We start from the raw sequence: 13,202 nt of genomic DNA on the forward strand, positions 1-13,202 counted from the left end.
TGGAAAACCTGAACGCTTTTTTTAATTAATGGAAGAAATTAATCAGGTTTTTATTAAATTGAAGGGGTGAGTTGCATTAAATTATTGTTGAGTGCCATTTTTGAGATAAGGGTATTTGATTCAGAATTGTTGTGAGTTAGGATTGAAGCAGTGAAGAAAACGGTAACTTCAGCTGGTAATTATGCACATTTGTGATACATCTGCGAAGAAACTGCAATAAAAACAATGCTCAAGCCTGAGCTTCGGATAGAATAATCAGTATAGTTTTTTTTATAATAAAAAATGTCTTGATGCCATAACGAAGGTTAATAAAAATAAATCTTAGCAGACACTGCGGAAAGGCTCCCACGATTGGATATTACAGACATCACGGATAAATTTTCAAGCCGGATAAATTATCTAAAGAATATTTAGCGTGAAAAACATTTTGTAATGGGCGCTTGATGTTTATATTGATATAACATCGGACAAGAGTTCTTTAGTCTGATTCGTTCCGCGAATGCTGAGATCACATTTTGATATTGACGGAAACAATGAAACAGAAAATAAATATTTATTGAGCTTTTATCAATAATAAAATTTGTTGAATTCACACTAAAATTCCGGGTAGATTTAAATTAATAAATTTTCTGATGACGTTGATTAGAACAACCATGTTCCAATTAAGTTGATATTCGCAATTCCTGCGTTGAAATAAAAATTGTAATTGTTAATATACGTAATTATTTTCATATGTAGCTTTCAAAACTTTCCAAGTACAATTACACGCCTCCATTACTTTTATTTTTGGCTGCCATAATAAGAAACTGCAGAAGTTTCATCAAAGTAAGTAACATACAAAAGAACATTTCGCTCACTGATGAGCAAAGTAGCAGTTACTTACCTTGCTACTAAAAAACTGTGGAAGTTTTATTAAAGTAAGTAACATACAAAAGAACATTTCGCTCACTGATGAGCAGAAGTAGCAGTTACTTACCTCGCTGCTAAGAAACTGAGGAAGTTTCATCAAAGTAAGTAACATACAAAAGAACATTTCTCTCACTGATGTGCAGAAGTAGCAGTTACTTACCTCGCTGCTAAGAAACTGTGGAAGTTTCATCAAAGTAAGTAACATACAAAAGAATATTTCTCTCACCGATGAGCAGAAGTAACAGTTACTTACCTTGCAGCTAAGAAACTGTGGAAGTTTCATCAAAGTAAGTAACATACAAAAGAATATTTCTCTCACCGATGAGCAGAAGTAGCAGTTACTTACCTCGGTGCAGTGCAACTGGAAGACTTTGCTCCTGCTGTTGTTGCGCTGGAGCGGCCGAGCGGTCAACGACAAATTGCGCCCGGGCTTAGACAGCGAGAGATGGAGGCTGTAAAAATACAAGTCCAACATCGGCTTATGAATATACAATGCAGAATTCAGGAAAAATTAGATTATTAAAGAATATCAATTTTATAATTTATAAAATTGGATAATCAAGGAAAAAATTATATATTGGAGGAATACACTTTTTTTTAATCGTGGAATACGTGTGCATTAAATTTAGCCATATATAAGTAATTATAGTTAAAGCTGCAAACAATGCGTCTAAAATAATGTTTTAGACGCATATACAGGGGCAGAAATGAAATGTTCTGCGAACCTGTGTAGTTGCGGCGGCCCTTGCAGCAGCAGGACCGCGTGGCCCACACAGTGGTCCAGGAAGACCACATCTGACGCGGACCACATCGTGGACCCGGGCGCCATGATGAGGTCTTTGGAGTAGACCTATTGGGGTGTGGTGAGGGGGTGTAGTGAGGGGGTGTGTGGTGAGGGGGGGGATGAGAAAGATTCATTCAAAAGTCATTATTGCTAGTCTGTTTTCTGCGAAATTATTTTATTATGTATTATTTGAGAAAAATTACCTATGAAATATATCGAACTGTTTGCTCAGGATTTTTTTTATTTAATCAAAGAAATGATGATATAACTGACCTAAAGAGGGCTCTAGGTTAACAGTGACTTAAATAAATCGCTTGGAAATTTTAGAATTCACACTAAAAACACAGAACTAATTTCTCTCACGAAATTATGTATTCCTCTGTCAGATTAATTGAATAATTTATGCCCAAGAATAATTCAGAGAAAATTTTGATCGCACCATCTCTCTGAGGACGGAGCGTGCGTTGAACCTTCCGTTTTTGTGGCCTGATCCGTCCATGTTTTCATCCGTCCTGTGGACTCGTATTTTGTTATCATTCATTTTGCCGCCCATGTTCTCATCCCTCCTGTTGCCGCCCATGTTCTCATCCCTTCTGTTGCCGCCCATGTTCTCATCCTTCCTGTTGGCATCCATGTTGTCATCCCTCCTGTTGGCATCCATGTTGTCATCCCTCCTGTTGCCGCCCATGTTCTCATCCCTTCTGTTGCCGCCCATGTTCTCATCCCTCCTGTTGCCGCCCATGTTCTCATCCCTCCTGTTGCCGCCCATGTTCTCATCCCTCCTGTTGCCGCCCATATTGTCATCCCTCCTGTTGCGAACAGAGCCGTTGTTCTTCATGTCTCTGTTATCAATTGTGTCCAAATTCGAAGCCATTGGCCTGGCGATGTTATAACTTGTTTGTCTGTCGCTCGATGCAGTTTTTATGGCGTCCGATTCAAACTTGAGCGTTCGAAGAAGTGACGTGAGAATTTCGCTTAAATCCATGCTTGCGGGGTCGAACGACAGACATTGATCGTTCTGATGGGAGAACGAAAGAAGAAAGTTTGTAGCATAAAAAGAAAGTTTTCATTCAGAAAGTTTTAGCACAACGAATAAAATTAGAATTAATGTTTAGTGAGAATAATTGCTATGATTGAAACTAATGAACTGCAATTGATCTTGTTATTTTAATGCAGGTGCACTTGTGACAGGATGTTGTTTGATGTAGTCCATCAACACGATGATGAAATTATCGTTTACAAATGCTGCATTAGAGAAAAATGTGAGTGAGTCCAATTAATTTTGTTAGATATTAATTTTCGCTTTGTCAATTGCTTACTGATTTAGATGTGATGCTTCGAGCAGATCGAGATCTCCGAGTTCGTTTGATTTGACTTAATATTGAAAGTTTTATGACACCATGATAAGATGGTCGAAGGACGGTAATTTGCCTTAAAATTAATTCAGAAATTACTTTCACATTGATTTCTAAAGAAATCAAATTTGTGCGAAAATTTACGCCTATCATGAGCACAAAACCGTACCCAGAGAATCATGTGCATTGAATCAAAGCCTATAGATACGCGTGTGCATGGAACCAGATTCACTGCACGTGTACAGTCTACTCCTGCCAGACTCACTGCACGTGTACAGTCTCCTGCCAGGCTCACTGCACGTGTACAGTCTCCTGCCAGACTCACTGCACGTGTACAGTCTCCTGCCAGACTCACTGCACGTGTACAGTCTCCTGCCAGACTCACTGCACGTGCACAGTCTCCTGCCAGACTCACTGCACGTGTACAGTCTCCTGCCAGACTCACTGCACGTGTACAGTCTCCTGCCAGACTCACTGCACGTGTACAGTCTCCTGCAGCAGAGAGGAGTCGCAGAGCGCTGCTGGTCTCTGGCCTGACGCTCGCAGAGACGCGCGCGACGAGGTCGTCAGTCTTCGCAACCACCGCCACGACGAGAGAATTATTTTCCGACAGCAGAGACTGCACAGCGTAAAATCATCTTATGGCGATTTTTTTCCCAGGAGATTTTTTGAAAGTTTATGAGATAAAATATGATACAAACTTACGGTTTTAAAAACAACCATCGAATATGCAAACTAAATAATACGAGTTTAGGACTAATTAAATAATACGAGTTTATGACTAATCAAATAAAAAGACTTTAGGACTAAATTAATTAGGGCTTAAAATTAAACATAAAGGACTAATGTTTAATTAATTAATGTTTACTCAATACGTCAGATTAACATGACTTTAGTTAAGTGGTGATGGATTGGACAATTGTAAGTTGGCAATCAAACCTGCAGCGCATCCTCTACGAGTGGACTAGAGGCGTTACACTCCGCGATGACATCGTTTGATGATGGATATTTGGTCTCATAACTGCTTGATCCACTTGAATTCATAAGCGTGTATCCAAGATAAGCTTCACTTTCGTTTCTTTCAATGGATTCATTAAATGAATTAGTCGTATACAAATGAATCGGGTCAACAGGGGGCATCATTTTTTCACTGAGGTCAGTCGAAGAACCAACGGATGTTTGGGTCGCTGAGTAATTGTCGGGACGTCTGTCCGATTGTACGAAAATTATTTTCACGACCAGGTTTGGCGTTGAAACTGTGCTTTGAAACCTGAAACAGAAATGATTTAATTATCCAAAAATCACGGTTATCATCACGGAATTATTCTGGTAAAAATGAACTATTGACCTATATGAAATAACACGGAATGCATTCTGCTGCGGAAAAGATGGGGCGTTAATTTTGCACATCATGCGAATAATTACTCTATTGATAGCAACTCCTGCTTTGATACTAGCAAGTCCTACTTGGATAAAAAACACTCCTGCTTTTATACTAGCAACTCCTAGCAATCGATTCTTGGACACTATATAGTAACTCCTACTTGCATGCAAGCAATTACTACTTGGATACCAGCAACTCATACTTGGATACTAGCAAGGCCTACTATAAATGCTCCTACTTAAATAGTAGCAGCTCCTACTTGCATACCAATTAAGAACGCCTACTTGGATACCAGCAATTCCTACTGTGATTTTAGCAATTCCTACATGCATGAATACTCAGCTCCTATTATAACAGCTCCTACCTAGGCACTAGCAACTCCTACTTGAATGCCAGCAAATTTTACTTCTTGAGAACTTTTAAGTCACTCACAATTCCAGCTGATCGGAAATGAGCTGCAGTTGCGGCGCCGAACACTCGAGTACGACAGCCAGGGTAGTGAAATGAAATCTTTTTCGTACGTAAAACTTGACTTTACTGCTGACGGAAGAGTGAGAAGCCCTGAAAATTAGAAAACAATTAGAGATATTCTAGGATACTGTTTGTAAAACTGGCACTGTGATTATGGAAGCAAAAATTGTTGAGTATAAAACCAAGAATGAGTATGAGTTGTGTTGGAACGAATTGAATTAGAATTTTTTTTTACATATTATGACTGAGTCAAAAATTATGTCTGAATCAATTTGCTATTAACTATGCCGAAAAACTCCTTTAATTAGTCATTAAAAATATATTTTTGTAAAATATAAACGGGAGGGGGAGATCTCTTGTTGTAATTTCCCATTCTGGTAGTGGCAACTAGGTAAGGGAGGGGGTGATAGGCCAGTTTTTCCGGGCACTTAATATGCCACTGGTAGTTCCACGACCATCACTGGCTCGCTGACCCGACAGAACCATTTTATTGCATTACACAACATCCTGGACAAGCCAGGTACTCATTTATCAACCAGAGTTGGATGAATGGCTGAGTTGACCATGAGCGGAGCTTCCTAGAAGAACTTGTCCTCAGTGGGACTCGAACCCGGGAGCTGGGCGCGAGAGATAGAGTCTCTCACCACTGCACCACCACAGCTCACTTCTCTTGTCGGCTGTCGTTGCTGCATTTGGGGGCGAGGTCTCTATGCGAACTGATGACTTCCCACACCGACTGTCCCGCGCACATGAAGTTGTGGAGCGTCGGGGCCTCTGGGTCGTGGGGCACTCGGGCGGTGCCGCAGAAACGATCAATCATCTCCTCTATCTAATAAAATAATTACTTAGAGTTACCAGATAATTTTCTAGTCTAGATAACAATAAAATACATACTAGATAACAATTTATTAAACTTTATAAGCGAATCAGCGTATATTATGTTTCAATTCTCGAATGAGCGCACAATCATGAATTGGATCTTAAGGTTTTCGGTTAGTTTAGTGAAAAGATTGAGAATTTATCTCACTTTTCACTATTAAATTTATTCATTTTATTATGAGAAGTAATACCAGGTAAATGCAAATGTGGCCACGTATATTGCATCTTATTAAATAGATTCATAAATGTAACAAATTAACTCATCTGAGTTTTCGAATAATATCTGAGTTTTCGCCATGTGACAGCTGAATTAGGACCAATCAGAGCATTACGACTGTAGCAATCTTTTGGAGGCACTGTAAGCGTTTTGAAGAGTAAAAAGATTATTTTGTTTGCGTTCTGATGGCCCCCTGGGGCCATACTTTCAAAACTCGCTAAGTGTACCTAAGTAGTTACGCTCTATTTTCTTGTCTATGATTGGTGGATTTTGCTTGAAAGGCCGTCAATGATTGGCTGATGAACTTACGATCTCTTAACTTTTTTTGGAAGTAAAGACCCGGGCTGCTCCATACCTCCCTTTTGCCTCCTAAGTAGCCCATCAGGGACCTAACCACCGCCTGGTCAGGATCTGGGTAGAAAAAGCAGTCTTGTGGAGGCAGGCTCTCGTTATTCCTAGCTAGACAAAGCCCTAGTGCAGAGTTGATCCTTTCGGGTTGAACAGTAACATTCGTAAGTGGAAACATCACAGAGGACGCTGTAGAATCGATGCGGCGAGCAATCCACCCTGTGGTGTTTCTAGGACAAGCTGAAGCTCGGATCTGCAAATAGACGAATTTGTGACGACAGCGGAAAAATAATTTAATTAGATAGCAGATTCTCAGGTAATTTGAAAAAATTGTTCGGGTAAAGACTTGAATCAGATTTACCACTTCACTGAAATAAATTATTAGAAATAAAGGGCGCATTAAACTGTGCATGCTTAATCTATAAAATACATTTTAGTTTACTTGACAAGACTCAATTATTAGTGCTACAGGCTTGTATAGTAGAAAGTGAGTCCAATATTAATTACATAGAAATGTTAATCGTCGCTCGTAGATGATTTACAGTAACTTCATGTTTTTCTTCCATAACAGCCTGAGGAGGAAGAAACGTATGAATTTGAGAGCTAAGATTGGCTTGAAAATTTTCATAAATTAATAAAGATGCCGTCAGGAGAGCGAGTATTCTGTTGTTACGTAGAATGCACAACACATGTCCAATGACAGAAAACAATAAAAGTATCATGATTTTACTTGCCTGAGGTATTTATTTCGCTGAGGTATCCTCTGAAACAAATATGGTTTCATTTACCTGTAAATCATCGTCCAAGTAGAACGGCCATTCATCATTCGGTCTGCGAGAGGGCGAGTCGACGTATTCATCAAACACGCCCCAGCGGTAGTGAGCCCACTCGTGAATAAATACTCTCCCTAGTGGGAGATAGGTCACTTTTTAATCATCCTTTATTTCGAATTGTTAGACTTACATTAAAAGCAAATAATGTTTGATCTACTAATCGTTTTAAGAAACCGACTATCACCGTTGATATAGACTACATTTGGTTACAAAAATAGCAGTGAAAACTTCGGATTTTGATAAAAATAATCCTTCAGGCTGGAGTAAAACTTGAATGACTTATGAGGGTCACTGTTTGTGGCCTACTGTAAATATTATTCATATTTTTTAACAAGCATATTTATCTTCACTTTCTCTCTGACTATGGCAATTAGAAACATTTAATTTAGCGTCAGTCTTAGATAGTTTTTGTTGTTCAATTTTGTAACCAGATTTCCAGCTCCATTCATCAAATTTTTAAGCTCGGAGTGGCCGAGTGGTTAAGATCATAACGATTAGAGCAGAGAGTTGAAGGTTTTCAGCCCACATTTAGTTGTGAAATTTAGATCCGAATACGGCAAGTTGGCCGGATGATAAAAATTGGCTACAGGGCAACATGGCCTAATCAAACCTGTCACCACTACATCATAAGCAGTTAACCTTTGCATTTTTCGAGTGCATTTGCTTCTGTCAACAGCTTTTGATATTATGCGAGGAATGCTACGGTCCTAAATTCTTTTCCACCGCGAAATTTATCACGAAATGAACAGAACTCTACATGCTTGCACGGTCTCAGTCCTCACTAGGGGCGCCGATTTTCAACGTGGCCAAAATACTCCGCATGTTCTTGACGTAGTCAGGGGTGAGGTGGATGTAGAGTCCCTCTTCTCCACATCCACCAGGCTGCAGGGTGTACGGGATGTGTCCGTACTGAGGGTCTGGCGCTGACACCACCACCGACGGAGACTGCACCGCAACCTGGACCAGTCAACGAGCATTTTAGGGTAGCCTTATTCGCGGTCCAACAGAAGTAGCAACTAATTTATACCTAATTTTTATACCTTACTTGGATTAATTTGGTGGTAATTGGCTCAATCAATAGACTATAGGTGTCGGTCTTTGTCAAGATGCCGACGCAGCAACATAAATGGGATTATATAATTCAATTTGAATGTTACACAATTGACCTGAAGAAAACATTCATGAATTATTCACTCGTCGCAAAATTTTAAGTAGTCCCATATCTGGTGTATTTGGAATGTAAAAATACGAGGATTTTAACAATGGCCTACATAAGAATATTACACAAAAGGGAAGTGTTAAAAATTAATCTTATAACTCTATAGAAAAAATATTAAACCTCCTCAAAGTTGAGTCAAGATTTGTTAACGAACTATAATCTTTCAGCAGTGGATCGTGTTGATTACTTCTCGTATTGATGGATTGAGTGACGAAATTTGAAATTTCAGAAAATAATGATCTTGCAATGGATCATTATTTAATGGTCTTGTAATGGAGGTTGCCTTCACCTTAATGATCTTGTAATGGAGGTTGCCTTCGCCTTAATGATTTTGTAATGGAGGTTACTTAATGGTCTTGTAATGGATGTTACCTTCACCTTAATGATATTGTAACGGAGGTTACCTTCACCTTAATGATCTTGTAACGGAGGTTACCTTCACCTTAATGATCTTGTAATGGATGTTACCTTCACCTTAATGATCCTGTAATGGATGTTACCTACACCTTAATGATCTTGTAATGGATGTTACCATCACCTTAATGATTTTGTAATGGATGTAACCATCACCTTAATGATTTTGTAATGGAGGTTACCTTCACCTTAATGATCTTATAATGGATGTTACCAGTAATGGTGGTTACCTTCACCTTAATGATCTTGTAATGGTGGTTACTTTCACCATAAATGATCTTGTAATGGAGGTTACCTTCACCTTAATGATCCTGTAATGGAGGTTACCTTCTACTTAATGATCTTGTAATGGAGGTTACCTTCACCTTAATGATCTTGTAATGGAGGTTACCTTCACCTTAATGATCTTGTAATGGAGGTTACCTTCACCTTAATGATCCTGTAAAGGTGGTTACCTTCGCCTTAATGATCTTGTAATGGAGATAACCTTCACCTGCAGGGTAGGTTCTTGACGCTGCCAGTGGTGTGGGATGCTGATGGTCACTTCACCAAATTCCAGAGGCCTCGTGCCTGCCTTGTCCGCTGTGAGCTCCCTCAGCACAGAGGATGATAAATTCAGCATTATCTGCAAATGATATATATGATATAACACACAAAAATATATATCTCTAGCTACTGTGAGGCTTAATACGAAAAAATTTCGAAGAATTATTAAACGCGTGTAATTACAGTTCAAAATACTTGTACATTCGTGGATATTTTCTTCAAGTTTGATATCCCGGTCGTTATACGTGTGATTTCGTTACAGAATTAATTGTAAACGGCATTTATTCTAGTTTTTAATTGAATTTGGAATATATGTTTAAGTTGCATTAAAGATCGTTACGCATAATTTTAGGGTCTTGTAAGTAAGTTACGCGTCACTTAACAACGGACCGGTAACTATAATTGCCTTTATATTGGTTATATGACGTTAAAGATTTATTTATTTTTATGAATCAATAATTGCAACACTAGAAACCAACGAACAGTTCTCAGTCGTGAACGTGACTTGAGAGCTGCCAGTCGCCTTCTAATTTGATTTAATTATGATCTATGTATGATCCATGTATTTGTATGATCCATGTATGAACAAATTGAGTAGAAGTAAACGCATTTTATTTCTTAGTTCAGTTTCTTAATCTATCATCCCAGCGACTGAGAAGGCAAGCAATGCGTGACATTATTCAAGAATAATTTTGTTTTAGAGTAAAAGAATTTATGTCTTTGCTTTTCTTAAATTGTAAGTTAACCGAGAACTTGATGGTAAATATAAAAATTAGTAAAATAACTGCATCTTCATTGAAAACGTTTCCGGCTCCATCATTACTCAAAAAATTTATTGAATACATGTACACTCAAAAGAGAGAAGGCAAATTTAAACGAAAGAAATTGAATCCTAGATAAATAATTATTGGACCAAAGAACACAAATACATAGAGGTTAAGAATTTACACTTGACGTCTTAATTTCATAGCTTCTATAATATCTTCATCAAAATGTTTTCGATGGATTCATAATGAATTTAGGCGCTCTTTCCTATGCTATTTAATTCTGTATGAGAGGGTACTTCGTATGAATGTTCAAGTGTTAGAATATTTATTGATTTGAAGCTATTACTGATGAAATATATTGTATTGATAATATAATTTGTCGTCATGTTCCAAAGTTAAACCCAAACCACCTTCCGCATTTTGAAATTTTGAATTCCTTATCTTTCCTACAGCGTTATTCTTTTTACTTTTTTTTTTAATTTTGTTGGAAGAAATATTAAGTGTTCCAATAGAACGAAAATTAATAAACACTCATTAAAAAATAAATATTAATTACTTATTGAAATAAATTAAAGTTTACACGACTTTCTCACATCACTTTTGCTATTTTTGTTGAAACAAATTATTTTACGATAACCTAACACATGGATAGGGCAACAGCCTCTTTCTAAAGCAAATGACGTCAATTTGCACGACTCGAACTGATCTTATTCACATTTAACTAAAAAACAATTCTTGAGCCTGCTTTTAGAGGGATATAAAGAATAAGTCTGTTCGTATTATGTACAGTTGCTGATTATTCATGTTAGAGTAAATAGATGTCAGGATGTTATGAATCGATTAAGCAAACCGATCTAGATTTCTTTAGATGTCAAGCTAACGTAATTAGCAGACGTCAAGTAAACAAGTACGTGCACAATTAAAAACAACACGCATAACGCCACTAAAGAACAACACACATAACGCCACAGAGAATAACACGCATAACGCCACTGAGAACAACACGCATAACGCCACTAAGAACAACACGTATAACGCCAGTAAGAACAACACGCATAACGCCACTAAGAACAAGTCACTAAGAACAACGCGCATAACGCCACTGAGAACAACACGCATAACGCCACTGAGAACATCATACAACACACAGATAAGAACAATACACAAGGCTAAAAGTTTGCTGTGCGTAAAGCCTGTATAATTAGCGCTTGTCAAGTAAACAACTGTGCAGGTCCTGGGCTAAAATCTTGCACTATGCAATGCGCTTATTTTCAGGATTGGTTGATTAAAAGAAAAATAATTGAGGTTGATTAGATGAAAACTATCTGCTGTTATGTAATTTTAATGCAACGATTAAAAATGTTCAGCTCCATTAAAACATGCACATTGGATATAAAAATGACTTCTCTTATATCGCGTAATTCACTTTGAGTCAGAATTTTTTCGACGCCAGCGATTAATTTCCCATTAGAGTCTAGTCACGACACATTGAAAATGCTTTAGACAAATGGGATCGATCATATTTATATTACCTGCAGTTCCTCGATGAGTTTATCATCTTCTTTTACATCGTCTTTAATTTCGATAACGATTCCATAGTATTTTCCATCGATAACCTCAACCTCGCCAGGGGTTTTAGGTTCTCTTCCCGCTTCAATCTCATCCTTCTTGTCCACCGCCGTGTTTTGAAACGGTTTTGTGGCTGTTTCTCCAGCCACGACAGTAGTTGTTTCCGTAGGGAACGTGGAAACTAAAGCGTTTTGGCCGGTGTTTAAAGCTACATTAGGCTCTTCAATATCAGTTTCTTCGTTTAGTCCCCAACCAACGTTATTTGTAGTGGCTAACACCTTGGTTATTAACGAAGACACGAGCACCACACGTAAAAGTAATGGTTTTAGCCTCACAACTGCCATTCTCTTTAGACAAAATTACAAGTTCTAACCTAGCTAGGGGTTATTTATAATGAGATCAAATTTAAATGTAAAAATTGCAATATCGAGACAATTTGAGAATAAAGTCGCTCTGAATGAAATTTGTAAGCTGTGAAAAGAATGTATGAACAGTGAATAGAATTTGTGAACCGTGAATAGAATAAAAATCTAATATTTGTGACACATCCGATGGCTCCGATTTCACAAATTTGTAGAGATGAATAACCAAAGTGAATAATAATATTTAAATCATTAAGAACATGCGTATTAATGCTATCATCCAGCTTCTGAATTGTGCTTGACTAACTACAAGCAAATTACTCGGCCATTTAGAAAAGTTCGATGGGCGTTCAAAAATGTCATCAAGGTTACAGAATGACGACAACATGCATCAGCACAACAGGGAATTAGAGCGAAGCTACAGCAATAAGATAGCAAAATTAGGGCTTATTTGTGAATTTAAACTTCCTACACGTTCATAAACAAACGTATACAACTTTTCCTGCAGTACTTGCGCACTCACTACACTAACTACACAGGTTTTCTGCAGGTGATTTGGCAGTCTTGCTCCTAGGATTGCATGAGCTGCACTGCCGGCGGGGACGTAGCTGTACTGACGAAGGTATCCTGGATGCGACGAAGACGTTATCGTATCCTGAATCAACAGTGACTGTACGACATGTGCCGCAACTGTGCGACGTGTGTTGTTAGTAACTGTACGACGTATGTTGTTCTTGGCTGTACGACGTGTGCTGCTCGTAACTGTAAGACGTGTGTTGTTCGTATCTGTGCGACGTCTGTTGTTAGTAACTGTACGACGTGTGTTGTTAGTAACCGTACGACGTGTATTGTTGGTAACTGTACGACGTGTGCTGTTCGTAACTGTACGACGTGTGCTGTTAATAACTGTACGACGTGTGTTGTTCGTAACTGTACGACGTGTGCTGTTAATAACTGTACGACGTGTGCTGTTAGTAACTGTACGACGTGTGCTGTTAGTAACTGTACGACGTGTGCTGTTAGTAACTGTACGACGTGTGCTGTTAGTAACTGTGGGACGTGTGCTGTTCGTAACTTTACGACGTGTGCTGTTCGTAACCGTGCGACGTGTGCTGTTCCTAACCGTGCGACGTGTGCTGTTCGTA

General features: G+C 38.4%; 1 protein-coding gene across 1 annotated transcript; it reads right to left on the reverse strand.

Moving 5' to 3' along the window:
- Positions 1-662: 662 nt before the first annotated feature.
- Positions 663-12,169, reverse strand: LOC108664991. The gene is made up of 13 exons (XM_018151702.2): positions 11,659-12,169; positions 9,307-9,438; positions 7,963-8,137; positions 7,136-7,254; positions 6,355-6,600; positions 5,569-5,732; positions 4,865-4,993; positions 3,988-4,318; positions 3,524-3,667; positions 2,133-2,711; positions 1,635-1,759; positions 1,256-1,361; positions 663-683 (listed from the first exon to the last, which is right to left on the reverse strand). Exons 1-13 carry the CDS (start codon positions 12,037-12,039, stop codon positions 663-665), a joined length of 2,652 nt encoding a protein of 883 aa, XP_018007191.1. The 5' UTR covers positions 12,040-12,169.
- Positions 12,170-13,202: the final 1,033 nt, after the last annotated feature.

The sequence above is a fragment of the Hyalella azteca genome, unplaced genomic scaffold, assembly GCF_000764305.2.
Source record: "Hyalella azteca isolate HAZT.00-mixed unplaced genomic scaffold, Hazt_2.0.2 contig13225, whole genome shotgun sequence".
Taxonomy (NCBI): domain Eukaryota; kingdom Metazoa; phylum Arthropoda; class Malacostraca; order Amphipoda; family Hyalellidae; genus Hyalella; species Hyalella azteca.

What these genes read in the sequence shown, in the direction of transcription:
- LOC108664991 (XM_018151702.2), bottom strand. Translation starts at nt 12,039, where the DNA reads ATGGCAGTTGTGAGGCTAAAACCATTACTTTTACGTGTGGTGCTCGTG. An exon ending in AACGACAGCCGACAAGAGAA is followed by an intron (nt 4,994 to 5,568) that starts GTGAGCTGTGGT and finishes TCTAATTTTCAG; the next exon opens with GGCTTCTCACTCTTCCGTCA. An exon ending in ATTTCCGATCAGCTGGAATT is followed by an intron (nt 4,319 to 4,864) that starts GTGAGTGACTTA and finishes TTTCTGTTTCAG; the next exon opens with GTTTCAAAGCACAGTTTCAA.